The sequence below is a fragment of the Melozone crissalis genome, unplaced genomic scaffold (genome assembly GCF_028551555.1).
Source record: "Melozone crissalis strain CALT ecotype California unplaced genomic scaffold, PUWL_Pcris_2 ptg000081l_1, whole genome shotgun sequence".
In the NCBI taxonomy this organism is placed as follows: domain Eukaryota; kingdom Metazoa; phylum Chordata; class Aves; order Passeriformes; family Passerellidae; genus Melozone; species Melozone crissalis.
Genome location: NW_026535858.1, coordinates 5,019,153 through 5,043,229, shown reverse-complemented (window position 1 = coordinate 5,043,229; position 24,077 = coordinate 5,019,153). Strand labels below are relative to the sequence as shown.

The window sequence follows — 24,077 nt, the reverse complement described above, 5'->3', positions numbered from 1 at the left end:
AGAGTTAGCGAGGGATCATATTTTATCCACATGTCTCTTCACTGCAGAGTCATACTGTTTTAATTTAAAGCTTATTACAGATTGCTCGTTTTTCTGAAGAGTAAACTGGAAACAAATAATTATTTATGTCATAGGTCAGGGCGATAGTTTGGGTTCTGGAAATATTTTCCAACTGTGTGGCCATTAATGTTTGGCATTGTCCCTTAGCTGCAATTCCTGATTATTATTATTGGTTGATTTAAAAAAATACAAATGATGCAGTTTTTGTTTATAGGGTGTATAATGTATTTTGATTTTCTTTTTAGCAACTTTCTTATCAAGCAGCGTTTTCAGCAAAACTGTGGGCAAGGACCACGCCAGAACCTGAAATTAGAGTAAGAACATGTACAAAAGGATTAATAGGTTAAATATCTGCTTGAAACCAACACTTGAACCAAATACAATGTGTGCCGAAGAAATGCGTTAATGTCGCTATCTGGGAAGGAAATGGCTTTAAGGAACATGAAATGTACTGAACCGTGCGGGAGGGGAGGCTCAGGTGGGATGGGGACATATTACATCTACGGCCTGATCCGCAGGGGGTGTTCCTTACCAAAATCGAGCTCGATTTTAATGGATTTGCCGGTTCTTTGGGGCAGGGCGCGGCCGGGGGCGGGCCCGGAGCGGGGCGGGCGGGGCGCGATGGCGGCCGAGCTGCGGGAGGCGCTGGAGCGGCGGCTGCGGGACCTGGGCATCGCCACCGTCACCGCCGAGCACCCCCAGGTACGGAGCCTCCTGAAAACCCGGCTATAAACCCTGCCTTGCCAGCGGGCCACAGCGGGATCAGGGCGGGATGCAGTCCTGCCCCCGTGGCTTTAGCAGAAGTATCAGTGAGGAAGTTCTCGCAGGGCCTGGCACAATGGTTGGGGACGTGTTTTGGTCGCTTTGTCTCTGCCTCCAGATCCACCCCCTTATCCCCGTAGTCTGAGGAGCGGCTCGCCCACTTCTTTTCCCTGAAGTCGGCGGCATCCAAGATGCTTTCCAAACTTCTGCTCTCTCCCAGTTACAAGCCACGTCATTCCCCGTGTGTGGAGCCGCAAACGGGAGCGCTCCCAGCGCTGCCTTTAACGCGAGGCATTGCTGCACACAGAGACAGAAACGATTCTGAAAGTGTGCCGGAGCAGTTCGTCACATTTTATTCGTGTTCTGTTAAAATTCCTTCATAAAAGGGTACAGCTTTTAGGCCGAGTAGAACATTCAGCATTTTCTAAATATTTAACAAAAGATACCTGCCAGCACACGACTGGGAGTCTAATGGGATATAGAGTCTGACACCGCACTGCTGCTGATTTCCAGGTGTTCACTGTTGAGGAAATGATGCCCCACGTCCAACACATGAAAGGAGCTCACAGTAAAAACCTGTTTCTTAAAGACAAAAAGAAGAAAGGGTTCTGGCTGGTGACCGTCCTGCACGACAGGCAGGTCAATTTGAACGAGCTTGGTAAAAAACTGGGCCTTGGAAGCGGAAACCTCAGGTTTGCTGATGAGAACGCCATGCTGGACAAGCTGCGAGTGGGTCAGGGCTGTGCCACGCCGCTCGCCCTCTTCTGTGACCAGGGAGATGTGAGGCTGGTGCTGGACGCTGCCCTGCTCCAAGGGGGCCATGAAAAGGTCTATTTCCATCCAATGACAAATTCTGCAACCATGGGCTTAAGCCCCGACGACTTCCTGAAGTTTGTGAGATCAACAGGCCATGAGCCCATCATTGTACACTTCGATGAAGACATTAAGTAGAGGAAGTTCATTTTTCTACTGCTACTCATAGATTTTTGTAGAGCAAAACTGGTGAAAAATCTCATTACAAATAAAACTTGAAAAAATGGCTTACTCCTTTTTCATTTGTTTCAGTTATGTAAGTTTGTAATGTATAATCTGGTGAGAAAAAATACTGCCTTTCAGTTATTAGAAGGTTAACAGTGTTCTTAAAAAGACATTTTGCAATCTACCACTAAGTAGCTAGTAAGTAGAAAAGGCATTATTTAAATACTACTACAGTCTTTATCAGTAAATGGATAAAACTAGAATTTCCCAGGCATGGGACTGGCCTTGAAGGTTTAAACTTGACATCACAAGGAAAGAACAAATTCCAAGTTGTAGGACCTGTCAATACCCCCAGGACAGAGTGACTGTCCCTCCACCCATTTATATCTTACTACACATTGCTTTCTTTTTATTCTTTTTACCTAAAAAGCCCACACTACAGGAAATGCACTTGATTGTCATTTTTCAATCAATCACGGTGTGCTAAAGACAGAAGCAGCAGAAACTCCCTCAAGTCCAGTAAACATCCCCTGGCAATGAGCACCCCCAAAACCCAAAGCCAGGGGAGCAGTGAGTGAGGGATGGAATCTGAGGGTGATGGGGGTGAAGGCTTTAGGATGCAGCCCAAGGAAAGTGTCAGTACAAAGAAAGCCTCCAGGGCAAGAGCATCAGCATGAACTGAAACCAGAACTACAGGAGCACAAAAAAAAACTTGTAAAAGCATTTGTGATCTTGGGTAAATGAACAATTACTATTAACTGAGTAGGAAAAATCATCATCTACAGTAAGGCAAGTTCCTTCACTCACAGCCTTACCACGTTTCCTTCATCTGGAAGGATCTGGCACCTTTCTTGGAGCTGAGTGACAGAACCCTTCACCATCCAGCAGTTCCAGTTCTCCACCTCTGACAGACACAAACCAACCCCATCTGTCCTGGCAGTCATGTCCAGGGGGAAAGAAGTGACCAAAAAATGCTGCAGCTGTAGGAAGAGCACTAGAGAGATGCCCAGATCCATGAGATTTTACAGACTGAAGGGAACATCTGGTATTTAGGAATACTGGGTAGATGAATGAGCTCTGGACTGACAGATGCACCACTAAATTAGCTCCACATTGATACATTAGGACGTGTCTTTAAATGTAATATTTACCTTGCTCTCTCTCTGCCATTCACTCTCCCTCCCCCTTAAAGTTTTTTTTTTTTTTTTAATTATGGTACCCCTAAATCCCTTATCACTTAAAAAAAAAAAAAAAAGAGTATTAGATTTGACTTGCCAAGGTTTTTAAATCTGGAATGTTTTAAATGTGACAAATTGTTTGAAGGACGTGCACAATCCTGGAATCTGCACTGCCTAAGTGTGACTAACTTCATCCTCAGAAGGGATCCTGAGACTCATCTCAGCAAAAATAACTACCAGGCTTCAAATACTACACCTGGCTAATCTAGAATGATTTCTTTTTGTATTTACTTATGAAATCAGTCTCTTTTTTTTTAATAGTATCAAAATAGAGTACAGTTAAAAGCTACCCAGCTCTACACAACTCACACAGAACAAACTACACATGGTCCAGAAAAATTCTGCTACAGTTTTATCAGTTTCCTTCCAGAAGAAATACTCACTGCACAATCACCACAACACCAATACCCTTCCAGTAACATCAGTTTCCAGAAAAAAGTGTGTATAAATATACACACACAAAATAAGAATAAAAATTATTTGGTTTGGCATTTTAATAACATCATTAATAAATGTATACAATGGCAAACATTAAAAAAATCAATATGTAAAGGAAATTACAGTTTTAAATAAGAGCTTTTTAAGTTCTGATTCACACCTCGGTACATTCCTTTAAGGCAGTTTTATTAATATCAAAGCATTATTTACATATACATCATCAGCTACCCCTAAAAATCACACATGAGCTCCCTTTGTTAGGCTGCATCATGTCCTGGACAAAATTTAGAAATAATGATAATAACAATAGGTGCTGGGAATGTTACTAAATCCTCAGAGACTATCAGAAAAGTAAATAGAACACACACATTGTATGGCATGAGAACCTCCTCTGTGACCTGGCAGTGCTGGGATTGGCATTCCTGGGGTACAAAGCTGCCCTGTGCATCCCTGGCATTGGGAGCAGCAGGAACTGAGGCTGCTCCCAGGTTAAATTTGTTTTTTTATATTTCCCTTTATGGGCACAGAGTGGGAAGGGGAAGAAAGGAAGAAGGAAAGGGGAACTGGCAGAGCACAGAGAGCCACCTGACTGCTCCGGTGCCAGGGAACTTCTCTGCAAAGCAAAGCAAAGCAGCAGCTTGAGAGGAGCAGGAGGGGATCCCTGTGTGATGGAAAGGGCACATCCAGCTGTGCTGAGGGCACTGACACTGCCCAGCAGTGCTCCACACACAGCAGTGTGTGCCAGAGCAGTGACAGTGCCCAGACACAGGCACCCAGCTGGGATCCTGGCAGCATTTGGCACTGCAGTTTCCATCTCCTGGTTCAAGCCCTGCATGGTTCTGTAACAGTGATGTGAGAAATGGTTCTGGCTGGGGGTTTGAGCTGCTCAGGCCTCTGTCAGCAGAGAGTGAGGAGAACCCAGGTCCTGAAATGAGCTTGAACCCAGTCATTCAGAGTGAAGAGAGATTTTCCTGATCTTAAGGGCCTTTGAATTGTCTGCCATACCTGCTATGCCCTTAGTACAGATCTTTCAGCCCATTTTATCCCAAAGAAAATTTCAAAAGAAACTAATTTTAAAGAAAACAAACAGAAAATCTCCCCTTCTAAAGCTTATTGTGCATGCCTCTTTTTTCCCCGTTTTGAGAAGATTTCAAGCTTTTGGATGCTTTCAACTGCCTTCAGCAGGGGGCTCACCTTCTGAGGAAGCTGCAGGTGACATCGTGCACCTCCTGCTGGACACTCGGAGGTGACACAGGGAACTCAGCCCCTTACATGAGGAACAGGAATGTGCTTACTGGCTTTAATAAAATAGAACAACTCGTTTTGGGTCTCAGTTCCCATCATCTTCCTCTGAGCTCGCTGCAAATCTTTCCAGACAAATATATGCGACCACCAAATTTACCAATAATGTTTGTTGACTTTAATATAAATCAATAATGAACAAAATGTATCTAGTAAAAGATAACCTTAGAGGGAACTGATTGTAAAATGCATATGATATTATTTACATTTCTTTTTGCCATCAAGAAACCTCCTAAGCCACAATCAGCTCATGTCAGAAGACAAACAGTAAAAAAAAAAAATTAGTCAGTACACAAACATTGTAAGACAGTCTTATCCTGGAAATGGCATTTGTGGAAAACAGCCTTGTATTAAAATAAAAGTTATAGAAAAACCATACCCGACAATTTCCTGTCAGAAACATCTGAACATACATATGCAGAGTAACTGGGGAATGTGAAAAACACAAAGGACAAACAATGTCTCTATAATATCATTATCCCATGACTCCCACTTCTGTTAGTTACCAAGCTTTTCCATGGATGTAAACAAATTCTTCTCTTGCAGTATGCAACAAAAATCAGCATAAACTTTCTTAAGAGCAATTTCATGCAGATTATGCTAACCAAATAAGGCAGTGAAGTGCCAGTAGCTGTGAGGTTTTTGTATCTGTATATACAGTCCATTTGAACAAAATTCTACAGCATTTTCTTTAGATTTACAGATGTAAATAGAAACTACTAGCTTTGGGGGGGTTTGGCTAATTATTAGCAGAAGCTTAAGCAAATCAGTGGCTAATTTCAAAAACAGAAGATGAAAGAAGTTTTGTTTTGTTTTGTTTTTTTTCCCCTGGAGTAATTCTTGAGACCTTAAAATCCTTGGTCCTTAGGGAGATGAGAACTGTCCTTTATTCAGTAGATCTTAACAGTGCAATGTGCAATAATTCCTAAGACCATCTACACATTTTCGGCAGTAGACTCCAGTAGAGCTCCTTGATTCAAGGAAGGAAGGTAGGTAGGTAGGTTTTTATTTCTTGCCTGCTCTAGTCACGAAGAATGTAAAAAATTCCCTTAATTTTTTATTAATGATTCCTACAGTCGCTGTCTTGTTACTTCAGATATAAAGGCTTCACACTGAGATACTGAAGGACACTTTTCTCTCTGTGTTCAGTCGAAAGGCAGAAAGAGAAAAGAGTGTAAGAAAAAGCTTCAAGTGTAGAGGCACAACACACAGAGTTCAGTCACTAACAGCACTAACAGCATGCACCAAAGGGGCTCAGGGAAGTCGAGAAGAGGACAGAACACCAAAACCAAGCTTTATAACAAGACAGATTCTGTGGGGTACTGAACGCACTGAGTTTTGTTCAACGCTTCCTTCAGATTTACCTGTCCCTGTCTAAAAACTGACTACAGTATTACTTCTTAATGGGATTTCTTTGAACTTTCTTCTTCAGGAGATTGGAAAACTAAAAATAAATGTCATTTTTACAGGCAAAAGGCTGAGCAGGACGAGGTTCCCTGTCTCTGGAAGAAGCTCTGGAGAGCCACAGGCCCCAGGCTAACGGGTGAGCGCGACAGAAGCCAGGGAAGCAAGCAGGATTTACATCTGGTTAATGCAATGTGCTCTGGGGCTGGGATGGAATGCTGTTAGTTTGTTGTAAATGAAATTCATCTCATTTACAGGCTGGGCAGGAAACTCACCACTTGGCCCACAGCTCAGGTAGTGGGTAATAGAATTAGGAGCTTTGTTGCTCCCTAGACCTGCTTTTTGAATTTCTGCTTTCTGGGATAGCTTCCACATCTGCAGAGAAAAGCATTTCAGGTTATTCATTGTGTTTATCAGGACATGAAAAAAACCCTCATGCATTAAAACACATTCTACTCATTAGGAGAGCAAAAGGATACACGAACACTTCCTGGTTGTTTTTAGGAGGAAAGGACAGAGGAGAGGGACAGAAGAAACTCACTGCAAGTGCCTGCTCAGCTACACTCATTGACATTCATCTCAGCACTTACAGCAGCCAGGTGTTATTCCTAAAGCCACAGTCAGATACACGTCACCTTTAGCTACACCAACCCTACATTTCTGCATCAATGGGAAGAAAAGGGAATAATGAGGTGCAATCACAGCTGACTGGCCCTAGCAGAGAACTTCTTTCACTGTGTTTTGACCTGCTGCACACCGACAGGAACGTTCCCATTCAGCTCCACAACACAAAACTGTCTTTGCATGCAACAGCCTGTACATGCAAAATGCAGATCTGAACTCACCAGTCACTGAAAGCAAAGCATCAAGCAAACCCTGAGCCAGGCAAACCTCAACTGTGAGCAAATAAATGGCTGAGCTGAACAACAAAACCTTTCTGGGCAGCAGCTGCATATTTAGTGTTTATCAGTATCATGCAAAGCCCTAACTCAGCACTGTCCAAGGCAGCAGGAACAAGGGCTCCATCCTGCCATGCACATGGGGCTGAGGAGCAGCAGGGATTTGGAATGGAAAGAATTCCATGGAACCTTCCACTACTTGAACAGAGACAGACATCCACAAGCATCCAAAATGTGAAGGAGAAAAAAGATCCTTCTGTCCATGACAACATTTTCTTTTTTTCATATGTAACAAGCAAACGTTGACAAGACATTATTCAGAGCCATTAAACACTCCCTTGCAGAACATTCTGCTGCTGCTGAACTCAGTGGAACAAAACAAGTTTTTCTCCTCAAAACTGAAATGCAATTCCTTGCAAATTTACAAATCAGAGCAGAGTGGCTTGAGCTGGACAGGGTTAGTGTCTCCAGCTCCAGCAGACTGGAGACACTGGTGCTCCAGGACACTCCTGCCTGGCCATTCCAAAGCCCTTGGGGTTTAAGAGGGAAGCTGAGGACAATACTGGAAGTGTTTGTAGGTGTGACTGTCTAAGAACTTAAGCAAGAGGAGGAGGCAACAGCACACCCGAGGTTTCTGCAGCCAGAATTGATCTAAAGCAGCTGCACACCTTGTTCTGAGCAGTGGCTCTGCAGGGCACAGGGAAGAAAAGCCAGAGCCTGGCAGCTCAGGGTGAGTTTGCATTAAGGGCTCTATAGGATTGTGATTCTTTAAACAACCTGCAAAATGCCTTGTGCACACACCACTTGGGATGCTGGTGCTCCTCACCTCCAACCTAATCCCAACACAACTACAAATGAAGTAAAACAGCATAACCCAAGACTAGAACACTGATCTTGCTCTGTGAGAGTAAACATGTGTGAAATTGAGATTATATAGCTCAGATTTCTCATTCTTTTGCTGCTGAGATAGTTCCAGAGGGAACACAGCAATAACTGACTGTGCCCAGTGCTGGGAGAAGTGAGAGATTTACCAGCCCAATAACAACGAGTGGTGCAGACCTGGGGAAGGACTGTGCCACATCCTCCAACCAACATTTTATTCTCCACACACATTCAATGTCCTCCCCTTGTTCCTGAACTGCAGGGCTTCCCATCCCACACAAAACAGAGCCCTTGCAGACTCCCACATGGGATATCTGCTGCTCTTCCTTGGGAGCTATGGATTCACTGCCCCTCCCTAATTAAGCACTAAGGAATTAAAAGTTCAGCCCACACAGTGGTTCTGTGACTGCCACAAAACTGCTGGCAGAGTAAATGCAATTGTACAAAACAGAATGTGACACTTGTTTTCAATATATATTTTCAATTTTAATTATTTTTCCTCTAGCTATACTGTCATTCCAATTTTTTATAACTGCCATAACCAATGTCCTCTTGCAAAGAAGTGCTCATGTCCAAATCCTAGTGTAATTATAGCTCAAATCTGACACAATTTTAAACTCTCTTTGAATTTACCATTGAGAAGTTCCAAGCATGTGCAGAGACAGTGGCACATTAACTAATTACTTTTCAACATTTCTCTTTAGCTGCTCACCTGGAATTTCAGGAGTTATTTGCTGGAGTATTCATATCCTCCCATAACCTTGCAAGCAACTTTGTTATTTTTTCTTTTATTTAACTGTATTAACTTAACATTCTCTGTTATTTTGTTACACCGTTTGTTTTCTATTACATCAGTGGTACTTCCATTGACAAGAAAAAATGAATTTCCACCATACTCAAGACAGTTTTTTATTCCTATGCATCACAAGGAGCCTGTTATTTGACCCCTGATAAAACCAAACATTTCACCACAACTGTACCCACAACTGGAAAGACAAAGCAGACCAAAGGGAAAAGGTGGAAAAGGTCATTTTTTCATGACAAGTGCTGTGTATCATGCAACTATTTATCACCTCTTTGTAAGAATTATCATTTCTGTTCAGGATTATGAATGGTCTGTGTGTTTATTACTCAGTATGGACAGTAATTAATATTCACTGTGCAAACTAGAGGCACTGAATTATGTGGATTACTGGGCCCTTGTTCCTCGTGCATTTATGCCATGACACAGCATAAAGGAAAAGGGTAAGAAGACACTGAGATATCTCCAAATGCTTCTTTCCATTAATACCTCATTTTGAAAGAAGAAAAAAAAGGGTTTTTTCCCTCCAGGTAGATATTCAGTGTATTACTGAGAGCCCTGAGAGCTCGAGCTCCCCTGCCAGTGCTGTCCTTGTCCCAGGAATGCTGCTCCCTGCGCCGTCCCGGGCATGCGCTTGCTTTAACATGCAGCAGTAACCAACAGCAAAACACCAAAATATTTGCAATGCATGACAAATAAAAATAGAGCTTGTATTATAAAGGCATGCAAAATATACACAGTGCAATTAATGGTTCATGCAGACTTTGGTGGGGTTACAATTCCACATTCAAACATGCCACAGAGTCCACAGGGAACAACCACCCCGCGGATAAACCAGCAATGATTCCTTCATTGGAGGGAGGTTTCCTCTGTCATCCAGTGGACATGGAGAACACCTTTATGGCATGTTAGACATAAATATTTAATAATACAGCTTTCCTTCATACGCAGCCATACTCATACCACAGGGTCTGGTTATCTTCCGAGACCAGCAGCGGGGACTGGGCCTCAGTGGGGCCGGGGGCAGGGCCAGGGTCCCCGGTCAGAGCTGCCCGTGGGTCACCCTGGGCCTTTGGAGCAGCACAAGGCTGCTCCTGGCTCCTCAGCACTGACCTGAACGCTGACACGTTTGCCTGCTCAGCTGCTTTGGAGGTGGATCTCGGGGGCAACCCACTGATATTGCTGACTAACTCGGTGTTGAGGGATAGGAAGGGCTGGGGCGCAGTGAAGGACCCTGCACTGCCGCTCCCAGCCCCGCTGGCTTTATCCCAGAACGCGCCCGCGCTCGGCAAAGTCCTCTCCCGACCACCTGGCCTTTCCATCCTGGAAGGCTTGGCCAGCTCAGAGTTACCTCCTACAGGGCGCGCTGTGAGCGTGGGAGCCGCCTCTCCCTGCGGGCCGCGCTCCCCCCGGGCAGGCACACCGTGAACACAAGGAGAGGACACCCGCAGAGCCGAGTACTCACTGGAGCCGGGCGGAGCACTCCTGTCGGCCGGGGCTGGGGCTGCATCCACGGGCACGGGCGGCCTACTGTCCTTAGACAAAAAATCATGGATGCTTGTCCTTCGGGTGCTGCCTTCTGCCGTGGAAATGACGCTGCTGGCACGAGGTAAGGTGGCGTAGGGGTTGCAGTCCCTGGATTGTCGCTGGGTCACCGTCGCTTGGATCTTTTCCTTCACGGAGCGGGGCTTCCCCTGGGCGCCGGAGCTGAATTTGATGGGAGAGCTGCTGAAGTAGAGATCCTCAGCCTTCCTGAGGCTGGGCCTCACCAGCTGCTCTGCTTTGAGGGACCGTCCATCTGAGAAATCCCCCGTGGTTCTGACACTCAGGGATCTCACGATCCCACAGCCAGATGCCGGCTGCTTCCGCAGCTTCTCCCTCCCTGCCAGCTCCGCAGACTCGGACAAGCTCCTCATCACTTCATCTAAAAGGTTCTCCTCACTTGCAGACTTCATCTGTAAAAACAGAAAATATGAGTTTCTAAACTGCAATTTTTACCTTTTCTTAAGCAATTTTTGTGGACATAAGTGAACAATTCTACAAAGATTTGGTTTTTTTTTAAATTCCTCATCTCTAAAAGCAGTATTAAACATTTTAAACATATTAAACATGATACATACTAAACATTAAACATAAACATATTAAACATGATACATACTTAGGCATCTTCTGTACAGTTTACAAAAAAACAGTTTAGGTGAATAATATTCAGACTCGGTGAAGAAAGACTGCAGTTGTTTTCAAAATGGTCCCAGAGACAACTAGGGAAGAATTAAGCTAAAGGAATTAGGGAAATGCTCTGGCAGAAGACTGGAAAGCTTGAAAAACCCTTCCACCCAGAATGGGTCTGTGAGGCTATGAAAGGGGCTCTGGGATTTGTGAACAGCAGCAGACCTGGTTTGATGACTTAGGTGGGGTTTTTTATTTCATATTGCCAGAAGAGCATTGTCTAGTGCTTAAAACCCAAAAATCCTTCTCAGGGAGACCACGAGTGAGAGCCATGTTAAGTACCTAACCAAAAAATGCAGAATCTTCTCCAGATCTGTCTCACCTACCTCAGACAACCCTGGATCCACACCCCTGCGAGGCCCCAGTCATAGTGACTGGCTGGCTTTATCCTACAGCATGATATCCTACAGGAGTTTGGACAGATCTGCTCAAGAACCAGGGATTCCAGCAGAGATGAGGTGATTTGAGGCTTCTTAGAAACTGTCACTGATTCACAAAAACATTCCCTTCATCTTACTCCTGTCAGATTTCAGTGAGCTCCAAGGTCACTTTTGGTTTCCCAGTGCTGTTAAGAAGATGAAACTGAAGCAGACAGGAGTCTCCTCAGGGAATGAAGTCAAACATCTTCCTTGTGCTTGATACAGTACAGATGTGACAGCAGCTGCTGCTGGACTGGAGGAAGAAGAGTGAACCCACTCCAAGCTCTGCACATGCACTGCATATCTTTGTCAGTACAGGCTGACTTTCCTACCCAACCCAGGGACCACAGAGTGTCAAACTGCAAAATTCCACACATTTCCTGCTGGAGAAACCAGACAGTGCATCAGGAGACAGTGCCTGTGACCTCTCAGTGCAGGTGTGACCCACAGCTCCAAGAAATCTTTCAGGACTTCTACTCACTGTGCCCTGCATTAACTCTGAGCCCACAGACAGGGCTCTGTGTAGTTAAATCCTCTCCCACTGACCTCACTGGAGTTACTCTTGTTGCTCTCCTCCAGGAACTGCTGCAGGGTGACCACTTCACTGCCAGGGGAGCCCGTTTTGGGGGGTTTGCTGTGACTCTCAGATGTCCTGTGCTGGAGCACGGGGCTGGACCTGGTGTGGCCCTTCAGATACTGGATGGGGCTGCTGCTGCTGCTGGACCAGGCCTCGTGCTCCTGGAGCAGGCTGAACTCCCCACTGCTGTGGCTCTGGGGCCTGCTCTGGCTGCTCACTGCACCTGCTTTGGGGAAGGCAGGAGGTATTTCCATCAGAAACACACCAAGAAGCTGTAAACCTGTATAACCCCACTGAAACCTGGAATGTTACCAGGTTCAGTTAGCATTCACTCTATTTAAAAGACTAAAATAAGCCCAGTTGTTATTTTTTACTCTGTAAAATTACACTCCCTTCACTCCTTGACTTACCTTTTGCAGCTCTTCAAACATGGCATGATTTTTTTTTAAATAAAAACTACCTTTCACTTATAATCTGGGCCTCCACCTACATAATAATATATTCCAAGAGGTTAAAGAGACATCTCCACTCTTATTCAGCATCACTGAGAGGCACAGGGTAATTAAATGTCAAAGGAAACACAAAGGATTGAATGGAAATAAAATGTTTCTCCAACAAGAACTACTCAGAATTGCTGCTTCTCCAACAATTCCTGCTGTTACTCCTAGTTTGTTACAACTGGCACCTGCAGGAAGCACATGGTGTTAGATGCAAAATAAATTCCACAACACCAGTTCATTTTATTTGTCAGGAACTATCAATTGCTTAAAAAATACTGATGGATAATCAAGTATTTCCAGCTTCATGTCACTCCTAAGAAATGAAATGAAGTTTGAACCAAGATAAATTGTTTACAGTGGAAACGCCTAAACCTGTACAGACACTGGGGCAAGGAGGACCTCAAGGGATCTTTTACAGAAGGGAGCAATCAAACAGATATAAAATAAACTATTAGAAATATTCAGCTAGCATTCATTCCTAAATTTCCAGACAAACAGACACCATTTAAGATGCAAGCCACAAATATTAAATGAAATCTTGAGCTGGCAGTGCTCTAGTCTAGTCTGTACAACAGTCTCCAGCTAAAAAGCCATGACATACAAAAATACACCTGGGTTCTTAATACATGAAATTTAGAGAATACTGATAAATCCAGGGATGTTAACAATCTATTAAAACCAAAATATAAAGGCTTCTAGCATAAATCACATGTGCCATTTTGTGCAGTTGTACAGCACACAGCTCACAGCAGCAGTGCAGTGCAGGAGGATGCTTGGAGAAAAAAAAAGGAGCAACTTCTCAGCTTAAAAAGCTTTTAAAGTAATTTGGGGGGGAATTCTTATTTTTCTTATTATAACAATGTTATCCAGGTTAGGTTTGATTTAAAACAGTTGGTAACTTAAAAAACTAACACCACCTTTGTAATATTTACTAAAACCATAAAATACCTGTGCTTCTAATCTGGGGAAAGAAGGCTGTGAAACACTCAAGGAAGCACAGGCTGTGCTGTGCAGTGGGAGGTTTTTGAACCTCTACAGATGATCTTACAGAGAAAAGAATGGAAATGAAGCACGGATGTGAATTCACCCCCAGCATACCTTTGACTTCATGGAGTGAAGCATTGTTATTGCTATTGCTAGTGGATGTCCTGCCACTATCAAGGCTGGCTGGTCTGGAAGCTGAATGGAAAATTAGGAGACACCATGATGAACAACATTTTAGCAGAGGACACTGCACCTTCACATTCTGCTGCCAGAATGCTCAGAGGATCATGCACGACCTCCCAGGCTGAGCATGCCCATGGGAACAAAGTGGTTTCTTACAGATCAGAAAGCGAAGGAATTTCCAGGCGGTCCAAGAGGACACTTTGGAAAAGGGCACTACAGGAATGGCGAGGTACAGAGGAGAGGAAAAGAGAAAGAGTCTAGTTTAGAATTGAAACTGAGAGGGGAAGCAGGGATCAGACAGGGGCATGCAGGGGCTGCTGTGGTCAGGGCACTTACAACAGATCTGACAGGGAACCCTGCACAGGGCTGGGATGCCACGGACAGGAGGAGCAAGAGCATCTGCACAGATAAAGTCCTGTACTCCTAAGCCAATACAAGGGAAATGCACTGTTAGTAGCCTCCAAAATGTTTGCTGCTTGTACTCACTGTAAATGTTTATAGTACAGTTAAAACTCCACTTCTATTAATAGCCTATTTTTCACTTCAAAGCTTTGCTTGAAGGAACACGTAATGATTTTATAAACTATAGTACATGGCAAATTTGGGATTCACTGAAAACTAAACATTGAAAGGCCAGATTAGGACTTGATTTTTTAAGATTGAAATGCTAACTTCCTTTATTTACTATCAACTCCAAATGGAAGTGAAAACATTTTCCCACTAAAAGGGAAAATGTTTTGATCCTGTTCAGATGCACTTCACAAATACTTTCTACCAGAGATACAGAACATCTGTCTGATGTAGTAGTTAAGAGAGAAAGGAGAATCTGAAGAAATGATACAATACATTAGAGAGATATGAAAATCAGAGAGAGCATGCTCATTGCAATGATGCCATTCACTGTATTTTCACAAATTCATTAACATTCACATCATATATCCTTAATTCATTTAATGAAAGCTCACATCTTACCATGAACTCTTGATCCTGTACTAGAATCATCACTAATACCTTGTGGACTTACATCTTCAAAGGATGTAGTATCTACACACAGAGACATAAAGGAAGATGTAAAATAAAATAAAGTGGAAAGATTATTACAATACTTATCATTGGTAAAATGGTAAAAATTAAAGTATTTTTCAAAGCAATCAATTTTTACTTAGGAAACATTCTATAGGAAAAACCTAGAAACATTTAATGATTGCAGTTATTAAATCAGTTCATTATCTTAGCACTGCAACTCGATCATTAAGATTGACAAACTTAAAACATTAACTCAAACCAATATTTACATAATTACATCAGGGTAATCAGAAGCAAAAAGCTTCTACCTATACCTTTATTATTTAGCAACTGCTTGGATCTGAAGCCTGTGGAGGAGTTGACAGTGGCAAAGTTGATAGCTGTAGTAGAGAAGGCCATAGCTCCCAATTCCTTCCTCCTTTTACCCGTGGATATATCATCAGGACCCTCCAGATGCTCAGAACTACCTGTCCATTGTCCTCCTGCCAGGACCATGGACTGCACCAGGTCATTCATGGCTGGGATGCAAATGAAAGCAAATGATCAGCGTGGGCAATGTACCCGCTGGGGTTGTTAATTTGCATTGCAAAGGTCGGACAGTTTTCTAAGCATTAAAGCGCCCGCAGCAGCAGCAGCAGCAGCAGCCGGCAGGAGCAAACCACACCCCGGGTACCGCATGCAACAGGCTCGGCAGGAGGGAGGGAGGGGATCAGGGCTCCTGAGCCCAGGGAGGTGCTCAAAACGGGGGTGGCAGGGATCGCCATGCGCCAGGTGCTGTTAGAGGCTCTGCCAGCCGCTTGCCGTGAGAAAATGGGATGGATGAGCGGGGACAAAACGGGCACGGGTGCTCAGCCAACGGAGTGCCGGCGCTGCCACGGGATCCTTGTACAGTGCAGGTTACTGCAGGCACACTGGGGTTTACAGAGCAACACAGAGAGGATCTGAAAAATACCACAGCTGATGATATTCACCTTTACTTCCCCAAACTCGAGAAAACTGTCCACCCCTCATTAGAAAACAAAACGAAACAAAAGAAATCAATGCAGCATTCTGGCAACGAGAACTGATGAACGAGCTCGCAGAGTGACAGACCACCAGAGAGCCTTGCACAATCTCCTACACTTGCTTTAAACAAAAAAAAAAAAAAAATTACAGTGACTTCTGAACAAAAGGCTTATGAAACGTGTCATTTCAAGGTATTTCCGTTAACACAGTGCACTGTAAATTCATATACACATGGGGCCATGTGTATATAGACAGCTATGTATACAAATATATGCAGTCACAAGGCACTGAATAGATTATATGCATGTGCACAGCTACGTGTGTGTGCACAGCTGCACACACATAAAGTATTCAGTGCCAAAGTTGTTTTAAAAAAAAAAAAAAGGGGGAGGGGGGGAGAAAAAGTAAAAAGAAAAAGCTCCAGCTCCTTGTACTGTAGCAGGACTTGCACATTGCAAAAGAGGAGGAAAAATAGAGCGCAGTCCAGGGAGAGGTTAGTGAAAAATTAGTAACGGAAGCCAGTGTAGCCATTGAGAAGAAGCTGAACTGTCATAAAGTCTTACACATGGAGCGACGGTAGAAGGCCTTCATTTTGTCTTTTTCCTTCGGTCTGTTCCTCAAAAAGGGCAGTCTTTTCAGTGCACCCACTTTTATGTCATAGCATGAGGAAAAACGGAAACAGGGAAATGAAAGAAAAAAAGGGAGAAGAACAGATGGAAGTTAAATGTTGAAACTAAGGACAGAAATGAATGTCTGAGTTTAAGCTAGGTATGCTAATGCTAAAAGCTATCATTCTCCTGCTTCTGGGTGATAATGAAATATGAAAGTACACTGAAACAGGAAAACTTCCACAGATCACTCAGAAATGCACTGAAAACTACAGTGCAGAGGATAATACAGTTTGAAGCTCTTGAAAAAATAAATGTAACTTCTTTGCAGGTGATTACAGGAATTGACCACTATGTAATCTTTACTGTGAAAAACAGCATTTTTTTTGAACATAAAGAAAAATGTGAAGCAAAAAAAGCTGAAAATGAAAGCAACTCTAAGTACAATTCCTATGTTAAAATATGTTCACATTGTTATTATTTTTGGGGGTTAATAACTTCTGTTATGCTTTGCCTGCAAATCTAAGAGGACACAGTCTATTATCAGTCTTCAGTTCTTCCATTCTGTGCTCAGTAATAACTTTGGTCATGTACTGTCTCATAGAAAACCTGCAAGGGCCTTCTGATCAATATAATTTGTGGGCAATATTTTGGTAAAACACTAAAATCAATCTGCTTCAAATGTGCAAGTACTTTAGCTGAAAAAACACCAAAGGAAAAAAAAACCCAAAACAGCAAAAGCAAATCCAAATGTGAGTGTTGCTGTAACGTTTTGGGAGGGCCCAAGGAAAACCGAGTTAAATTCTACCAGGAGAATTACAGAGTTAAAATTACAAATAGTATTAAAAGAGGGAGGAGGGGGAAGTCACGAGTTAATCTTGTCCTTGGAGTCAGGAACTCTGCATTAGGAACTGCTGCCCTGCCTGGGGTAAGTCTGGGGGCTGATGCCAGGCACAGGAGCCACCATGGAAAGATCCAGAAGGGGACAGGGGATGGAATTCCCCAAAGCGGTGATTTCTGCAGAGATGGCAGCAGCTCTGGTTTCTGCAGAGGTCTGCCAGACCAGGCTCTGCCTGCTTTGTCTCTGCAGCCCCTTTTGGGAGGTGTGCCCTGCTCCCCCCCCAGCCTGGCACACAGCAGTTCTGTGTACAGAGCAGTGCATATATATCATAGATACATTTACAAGTGCACATGAGCTACCCTGGCACTCAAACATTCCCTATTCCTGCCTCTCCACCAGCTCTTCCCATGCCTGCACCCACAGGAACAGGTTCACAAACCAATCCAACCACAGAGCTCATTCTGCTCTATCTCTACTCTTTGTCATCAAGGCAACACAGGAAAAAAAAATTCCTCTGTAACTTCTGTAATCCTTTACAGACAAAATAACTAATCCCTCTGTCATCCTTTATGGAAGATAACTGACTCCTCTTCACTAAAAACTCCTTAATTTTATTAAAAAGTAATCAGAAGATGCTCAAGAGCAGTTTCAGCCATCTGTCCTTCCTGTCCATTAACAAAGATCCCCTCCAACAGGGCTGATTTATGGCTCTCAGCAACTGTGCCCACCAGGAAACTCCCCTGAAATCACTGATGTCCTACAAACTCTGCATCTAAAGGCAAAATGCGTGGAGGGAAAACTGTGTCAGTAATATCTGCACAGAATTCACCTCAGAACATGTCCTGGAATAGAAATACTAATAATTAACCCTGGGATGGCAGAGCTAGAGCAGAAATCAACTGTTCTTTTTAGTGTTCCAGGAACACCTTCTTGCTTTCTGAGCTCAGAACGAATGATGAGTGTTGCAGTATTCCTCAAGTGAGCAGCAAACATCCCATTTTGTAACACTCCTGTTTGCCTGAAATCCTCTGGGGAATTCTGTATTAAAATCCTGACACGTTTTGGTTCATGCACAGAAGAAAATATGATGCAAAAACCTTCAAAATGCCTCGGTATTGGGAGCCCAGAACATTCCTTTCATTCCCTCTGTGGCATGGCATACCTGCTACTGGTGTTCTAGTAGAGATGACAGTTTGCTAACAGCCCTAATTCCTTGGGAACTCATTAATTTCATGGAATGGCTAAAGTAGAAGCCAGTAAAGCATATCTGTACTTCTCCACAGAAAACAAAAATTCCCTCTGCCTGCCTTGGGTTTTGTCTGGAAAAGCTCAGAATGGCCCCATCCAGAGGAAAAGCCCTGCACAGTGTCAGGTCCACGGCACTCACCTGATCCTGAGGGTGCTCAATGAGAATTTGTGGGCAGTACCTGGGAACAAGGAGCCACGAAAAGCCAAGGTGAAGCCCTGCAGTCAGGAGCACACCCTTCCTGCAGGATTAACCTGTGCTGGGACAGCAAAAGGCCTCCAGGCACCCCCTCCTTCCCACAGGGATCAGACACAGGCCCTGGCCACGCTGTGAGACCTCAGGTGGTGTTCTCTGAGAACAGGGTCACCTGATTTTTGTGCCAAGATCACCTTTCCCAGGGAGATAACAGCTCACCTGGAAACATTTGCATGAGAAAGTGGCCTGTGTTGGAAAAACACAATCTCCATCACCACCCACAAAAGAGTTTGAAAAACTACAGATGTCACACAGAGCAAACACTTCTGAAACCATTATCTCTGACAGGGAATGGGGGGTGTGAGCCCTGTGTATCCTGGAGATCTCTGTGTCTGATCCTCAGTCCTCCAGCTCAAACATTGCTGGTTTGTGCCAGGGAGGGTGAGCTCCTCAAGGGCACTCAGGACATTTCACCCCACTGGAACCAGCTCCTTCCCAGCTGCTGGAGGTCAGGGAGGCACAGAACTCCACCAGAGCCAGAGCTGCCTTCAGCCAGCACAGGGAGCTCCAACACCTGAGCATGGCACAGATAGGCTGCACTCACTGTTTGCTCCCTCCTGTAGCTCCTTCAGTGGAAGCTGCCACTGCCAAACTGCTTCCCATGGAAAAGCAAGGACCCAAATCTCAGGATTCAGGACTTACAGTCACTCTAGGAGCAGAAGAAGAAGACTGCAAAATGTGCACCATCACCAGCATTGTCACACTGAGAGATTCTCTCTGCTTTGTGAGGCACAAATTGTCTCAGATCTCTGCCTCAGAGCTGAGCTGGCACAAAATGCATCCGAATTCTCTCCAAAACTCTGGTTTCCATGGCGACATGTGTAATGGAGGAAGGTCAGGATCCGGAATTAGATCAGCCCTTCCAGTTTGTGGATAAATACACTGGGATTAAGGGGAACATGAGCAAGGTCCATGGAGTAGAAAATTAATGAGGTCTGAACAGCTTCAAACCCCTTTTGAGGCTCAGCCACCGTAAGTGCAGCCGTGGCTCCCCAGCAGGGTAACTGCACACTACAAGGTCCCAAGGATCATGCAAAGAAAACTGTCACAGAACAGCCCTTCCAGAACATGACATTGCTGACACAGATGCAGATGGGCTGAACCACAGCGTGCACACTCCCAGCTCCCACTGACACACAGCCAGGACAGCTCCAGTCACTCCCCAGTTCCACACCACTCACGGTTTGGATGTAAAAGCAACAGTTGCTTTTTAAAAAAAAGTTTAAAAGTACCTGGTTTGATGCTTACACTGAAAAAGGCTGAGCTCCCCAAAGGGGTAAGTTAGTAACAAAAGTGCTAAAATGTACCCTTGAACTATTTTCTTCAGTTAGTAAAAAATACAGATTTGATTTTAACTTTTCCTGAAATAGCATTTTTTGGGATGTTTTTGACTTTGACTAAGCTTCTGCAAGAAGCACAGAAGAAAAAAAAAAACCACATCATAATGGCTGTAATAATTCACAGCTGGCACAAACCCCAGACCTGCTGTCTTTTGAAACCCAATACATGATATTTAAAAGTAGTAGTGCAAACACTGGAAGTGACTGTTAATGCACATGGATTCTGATGCTTTTACATGCACAGCCAAAATGCTTTTGGTGCACAGCTATTAAGCAGAACCATTACATCCTGATAACTTGGCTGTAACTACCTCTCAAGTTGTGAGAAACTGGGCAGTTTATGATTCATGCCAAAAGTGAAGAACAAAAGACATAGATAATAAATAATAATAAACAGAATCTGGTCTTACATATCCTAATGGAGGCACTCTAATGGGATGGCTATCAAATCTTTCAAAGTCAGCACATCTGGAATATTCCATCTAATCACACTCCTGTGGGTCCTCATTCTCCCTCTCAACCACTTCACTCCAATTTCAGGATCAGTAACAATTACCGTATTTTTAACAGGCTGTGTTTCTACATTAACACTTCCTGTTGCATATCCAAATTTTATTGTTGGTTTTGTGAGAAAACCCCAAATTTCACAGTTGGTTTTTTGCTGGGGGAACACCTTCAGACAGAAGGTGTTTTTAGCAACTCAAGGATGTTAGCACAGCCACAGCTTGGAAAACACTTCCAAGACAAGGGGAAAGAGTCATGCTGGGACAAGAGGGAGAACAAAAAGGGTCCTTGTGGTGACACCTGACATTCTATCCCAAATCCTGCTCACCTGACCCAGTACCAGCGCCTGCTTCATCTTACCCAGGCACTGTGAGTGTATTTTAACACTTGCATTTTGAGATACAGAAATGCTCAAAACTAGCTCTGCTCAAACACTTCAGGGAGTGTGCAAGAAGTTCTGCCCTTAATAAATTAAGTCAGGCTTCATTCCTACACACTTACAAATGAACTTTACAAACCCTCCACAACACGCAGCCGTTTCCAACATTTAGCCAAGGTTTATTCAGGGACCGAAGCTGTTTGCAGTACTCACTGCTACTCTTTTTGGTGCCCAGGGTCTGCCCATCCTCCAGGGAGTTGGAGCCCACGGAGGAGCTGTCCTGGCTGTCCTGGTGGGGCAGCTGCAGGAATCCCTCGCTGGACTCGGAGCGCGTGGGCGTCAGCGTCACCGACTTGAGGCGCTCGCGGTTCCCGTCCTTCTTGGACTTGATCAGCTTCCTCATCTTCAGCGTGATCCAGTTGCCCCTTCTGTCAGCAAAACCACAGCACATTCACTGCATTTACACCACACTGCTTAGGCCTGCAGAGCCAACTGATTTCTATGCAAGGCAGACGTGATTCTGTTCCCATGAATGTAATGGAATCTCGATTTCCAGCGGGAACAGAACAGGCCTGCCCTGCTGTAGAGCTGGTTTATTTTACACCATGTTTGTTCAGCAGTACCTTCTTGGTGGAGATGGCTCATAAAATTTATACTGATCCATTATCTTCTCCTCCAGTTTCTCCTTCTGCCGCCTCAATTCGTTTAGTTTGTCGCTGCAAACAGAAATTAAAGATAATTTATGCTTCAAAAACGTACACAGGATGTGTGGGCAGCACATTCCTCAGGGAATCTGTTATCTGATAATTGTCACCTTTTGTGTGGAATTCTCACATAACCCCTGGTTCTTATTGAAAAAACAAGAGATACAGCAAACAATCAGCCTTAGGCTTAACTTCATGATATAAAATGGAATAAAATTCCATTTGCCTTTTTTACACATTCTACCTGTTTTAAATAAAGTGCTCTATCATTTAGATAAGCACATTTTCTCTTCTCTCAAGTCCACTAAATAAGTTTAGACTACAAATCTAAAAATTAATCTACAATGTATGTAGACTCACGTATGAATATTATCAAACTATAAATACAGTGATTACAAATCTAAACTTTGTCAGCAGCAGAATGAGGAATAAATATCAGTTTTATTCCTTATTTCCATCATCAGTAATGAACACAGTTGCACTGATCCTTTAGAACTACAAATATAATGTTGATATTTTGAGTTATCTGAGTTTACATTTATAATTGAAATTCTTATTTTAAAGAGAAACATTTCAGAAGCATGACATGTCTTAAATTCTATATTTAAGAGAAACTTTTTTAGAAAAATGCAGGTATTGGTGTCACTGCCCTAATCCCAGTGACTTTGTTTTCACAACTCACATGTACTGCCTTTGCTCTACATGGAACAAATCCTTGCTTTCCATGTTCTGCTCCAGTAATGTTCTGTTCTGCAGCATTAAGGTCTGGATTTGATCCAGCAGGTGTCTGTTTTCCTCCTCCAGGTTTCCTTTCAGTTGGCTGAGCAGCTGTTAAAACAGAGGAAATTGCCCATGCATTTATGTGTGAGTGTATTTTATACACAGATAATGAGATTATCAAGTAAATTTAAGTCTACACAGGGGTTCTTAAATCAAACTCAAAATGAAATCACAAAGCAACTGATAAAAGCCTCTTTGATGCTTTAAATAATTTAAACCAGTTTCCCTAATATGAGCCTGAGATTGTGTATTGCCTGTCCAGCAGGCAAATTAATTAGACTTTGGATGCACTTCATTATCTATAAATGACTGATTCTCCAGCAGTTCAAATGATTTTATGAACCCATAAATACAGTTATAAAAACATTCCAGTGATTCCAGCCATTACAAGCAGCACAATTCCCACATACCTCACACTGGTTATTTAGCTTTGTTGATGTAATATCCAGTTGCTGGTACTGTTCTTTGAGTTTGGAAAACTCAGCTTCCAACCGTGTTTGCTCCAGTTTGGAATTGTTCAACAATGTTTTCAGATTCTTGTGGTCAGTCTGTAGCACTTCATTCTCCCTCAAGAGCTGAGTGTATGTGTGAGAGAGCCTGGGATGCAAAGACACCATCAAAGAGTGCTGGAAATGAATTTGTTACCCACACTCCCTCTGAAACATGACATTTCCAACTACTCCATAAAATATACATACAAATTCTTTGCTGTCAGATACTGTAAGTTGTCCCAGCCTAATTTTCCTAGTTCTGCCTTTAAGCCAAGCACTGCTCTCTGTACATTTAAATGCAAAGCAGCATCTCTATGTCACAACTGGTTTTAAGATGCCACTTTTCAGAATAAAAGAATCTCAAAAAACAGCCAGGATTTCCTTCCGACACAAAACAGGAATGGCCCAAACTTTGGCAGCCATGGAGGTTACACATTTCCTGGGCTGCTTTTGTCCCCCCTGGGCCCTGCCATGCCCCTGTGTCCCACGTGTCCCCTCAGGATATAATGACTATTGTTGTGGGATCATGAATATTTGGAATAGCAGCATCAGGTGTCAAAGAAATGTGAAGAACAACACCCTTGTTTAGGCTGTGTGCTCAGGTGCCAGAATTCTCTTTACCTTTCATTTTCATCCCGAAGCTTTTTATATTCTGCTGCCACAGTTTCATGCTTCTCACTTTGCTGCAGCATTTTGTCCTGCTCTGTCTTGAGAACCTTCTCCAGTTCTTCCAGCTGCACTTTCTGTTTCAGCAACTGGTTGTACCTGCAAAGAGAATACAACTGATTGTACCTGCAAAGAGAATACAACTGATTGTACCTGCAAAGGGCATACAACTGATTGTACCTGCAAAGGGAATTCCTTTTGTGGAATGACCCAAAAAAAGGGACTTTGATAAACTGGCCTCTGTTAAAGTCATAATCTAGTGATTGAGTGATGGTGATTTTATTCATTCTACCATTTTATTAGAAAGCTGTGGAAGCCCAGGGCACAGGGAATATCTCTCTGTCTGCTCTGGGGTGCCCTGACCCCCAGGGGAGCACTGACTTTGACCCTCACTCATGGAGAAAGTCTCCTAGACTTCAAGATAGATTAGTATCCACAAAAGTGTGAAATAGATTATAGAGAGCAGTGTAGCTGCATCACTTGGTGAAAAATTTAGGTTTTGGGATTTTTAGTGTGTTGTGGAAATAGATTATAGAGAGTAGTGTAGGTGTGTCACTTGGTGAGAAATTTAGGTT

General features: G+C 43.5%; 2 protein-coding genes across 16 annotated transcripts in view; one reads left to right on the top strand and one right to left on the bottom strand.

Moving 5' to 3' along the window:
• Positions 1-681: 681 nt before the first annotated feature.
• On the top strand, positions 682-2,229 carry LOC128946555 (prolyl-tRNA synthetase associated domain-containing protein 1-like). Its single transcript, XM_054290433.1, has 2 exons — positions 682-762; positions 1,336-2,229. Exons 1-2 carry the CDS (start codon positions 682-684, stop codon positions 1,771-1,773), a joined length of 519 nt encoding a protein of 172 aa, XP_054146408.1. The 3' UTR covers positions 1,774-2,229.
• A 1,894-nt stretch (positions 2,230-4,123) lies between these two features.
• Positions 4,124-24,077, bottom strand: part of CCDC88A (coiled-coil domain containing 88A) — a 68,671-nt gene continuing 48,717 nt past the window's right edge. For 3 of the 15 annotated variants that reach the window (XM_054290555.1, XM_054290557.1, XM_054290561.1), the window contains 13 exons: positions 23,458-23,601; positions 22,756-22,942; positions 22,248-22,393; positions 21,485-21,577; positions 21,075-21,289; positions 16,252-16,335; positions 14,998-15,201; positions 14,630-14,701; positions 13,994-14,080; positions 13,814-13,870; positions 13,589-13,669; positions 11,960-12,216; positions 7,200-10,720 (listed from right to left, as the gene is read on the bottom strand). In XM_054290555.1, coding sequence (XP_054146530.1) covers positions 9,707-10,720; positions 11,960-12,216; positions 13,589-13,669; positions 13,814-13,870; positions 13,994-14,080; positions 14,630-14,701; positions 14,998-15,201; positions 16,252-16,335; positions 21,075-21,289; positions 21,485-21,577; positions 22,248-22,393; positions 22,756-22,942; positions 23,458-23,601 — 2,641 coding nt within the window. In that variant the 3' untranslated portion in view covers positions 7,200-9,706. The other 12 variants (XM_054290566.1, XM_054290567.1, XM_054290563.1 and 9 more) reach the window with 11 other exon arrangements.

Excerpts from the sequence above, each read along its gene's own strand:
- LOC128946555 (XM_054290433.1), top strand. The coding sequence starts at position 682 with ATGGCGGCCGAGCTGCGGGAGGCGCTGGAGCGGCGGCTGCGGGACCTG. Across the intron at positions 763-1,335 it reads TCACCGCCGAGCACCCCCAG|GTGTTCACTGTTGAGGAAAT; the intron begins GTACGGAGCCTC and ends GCTGATTTCCAG.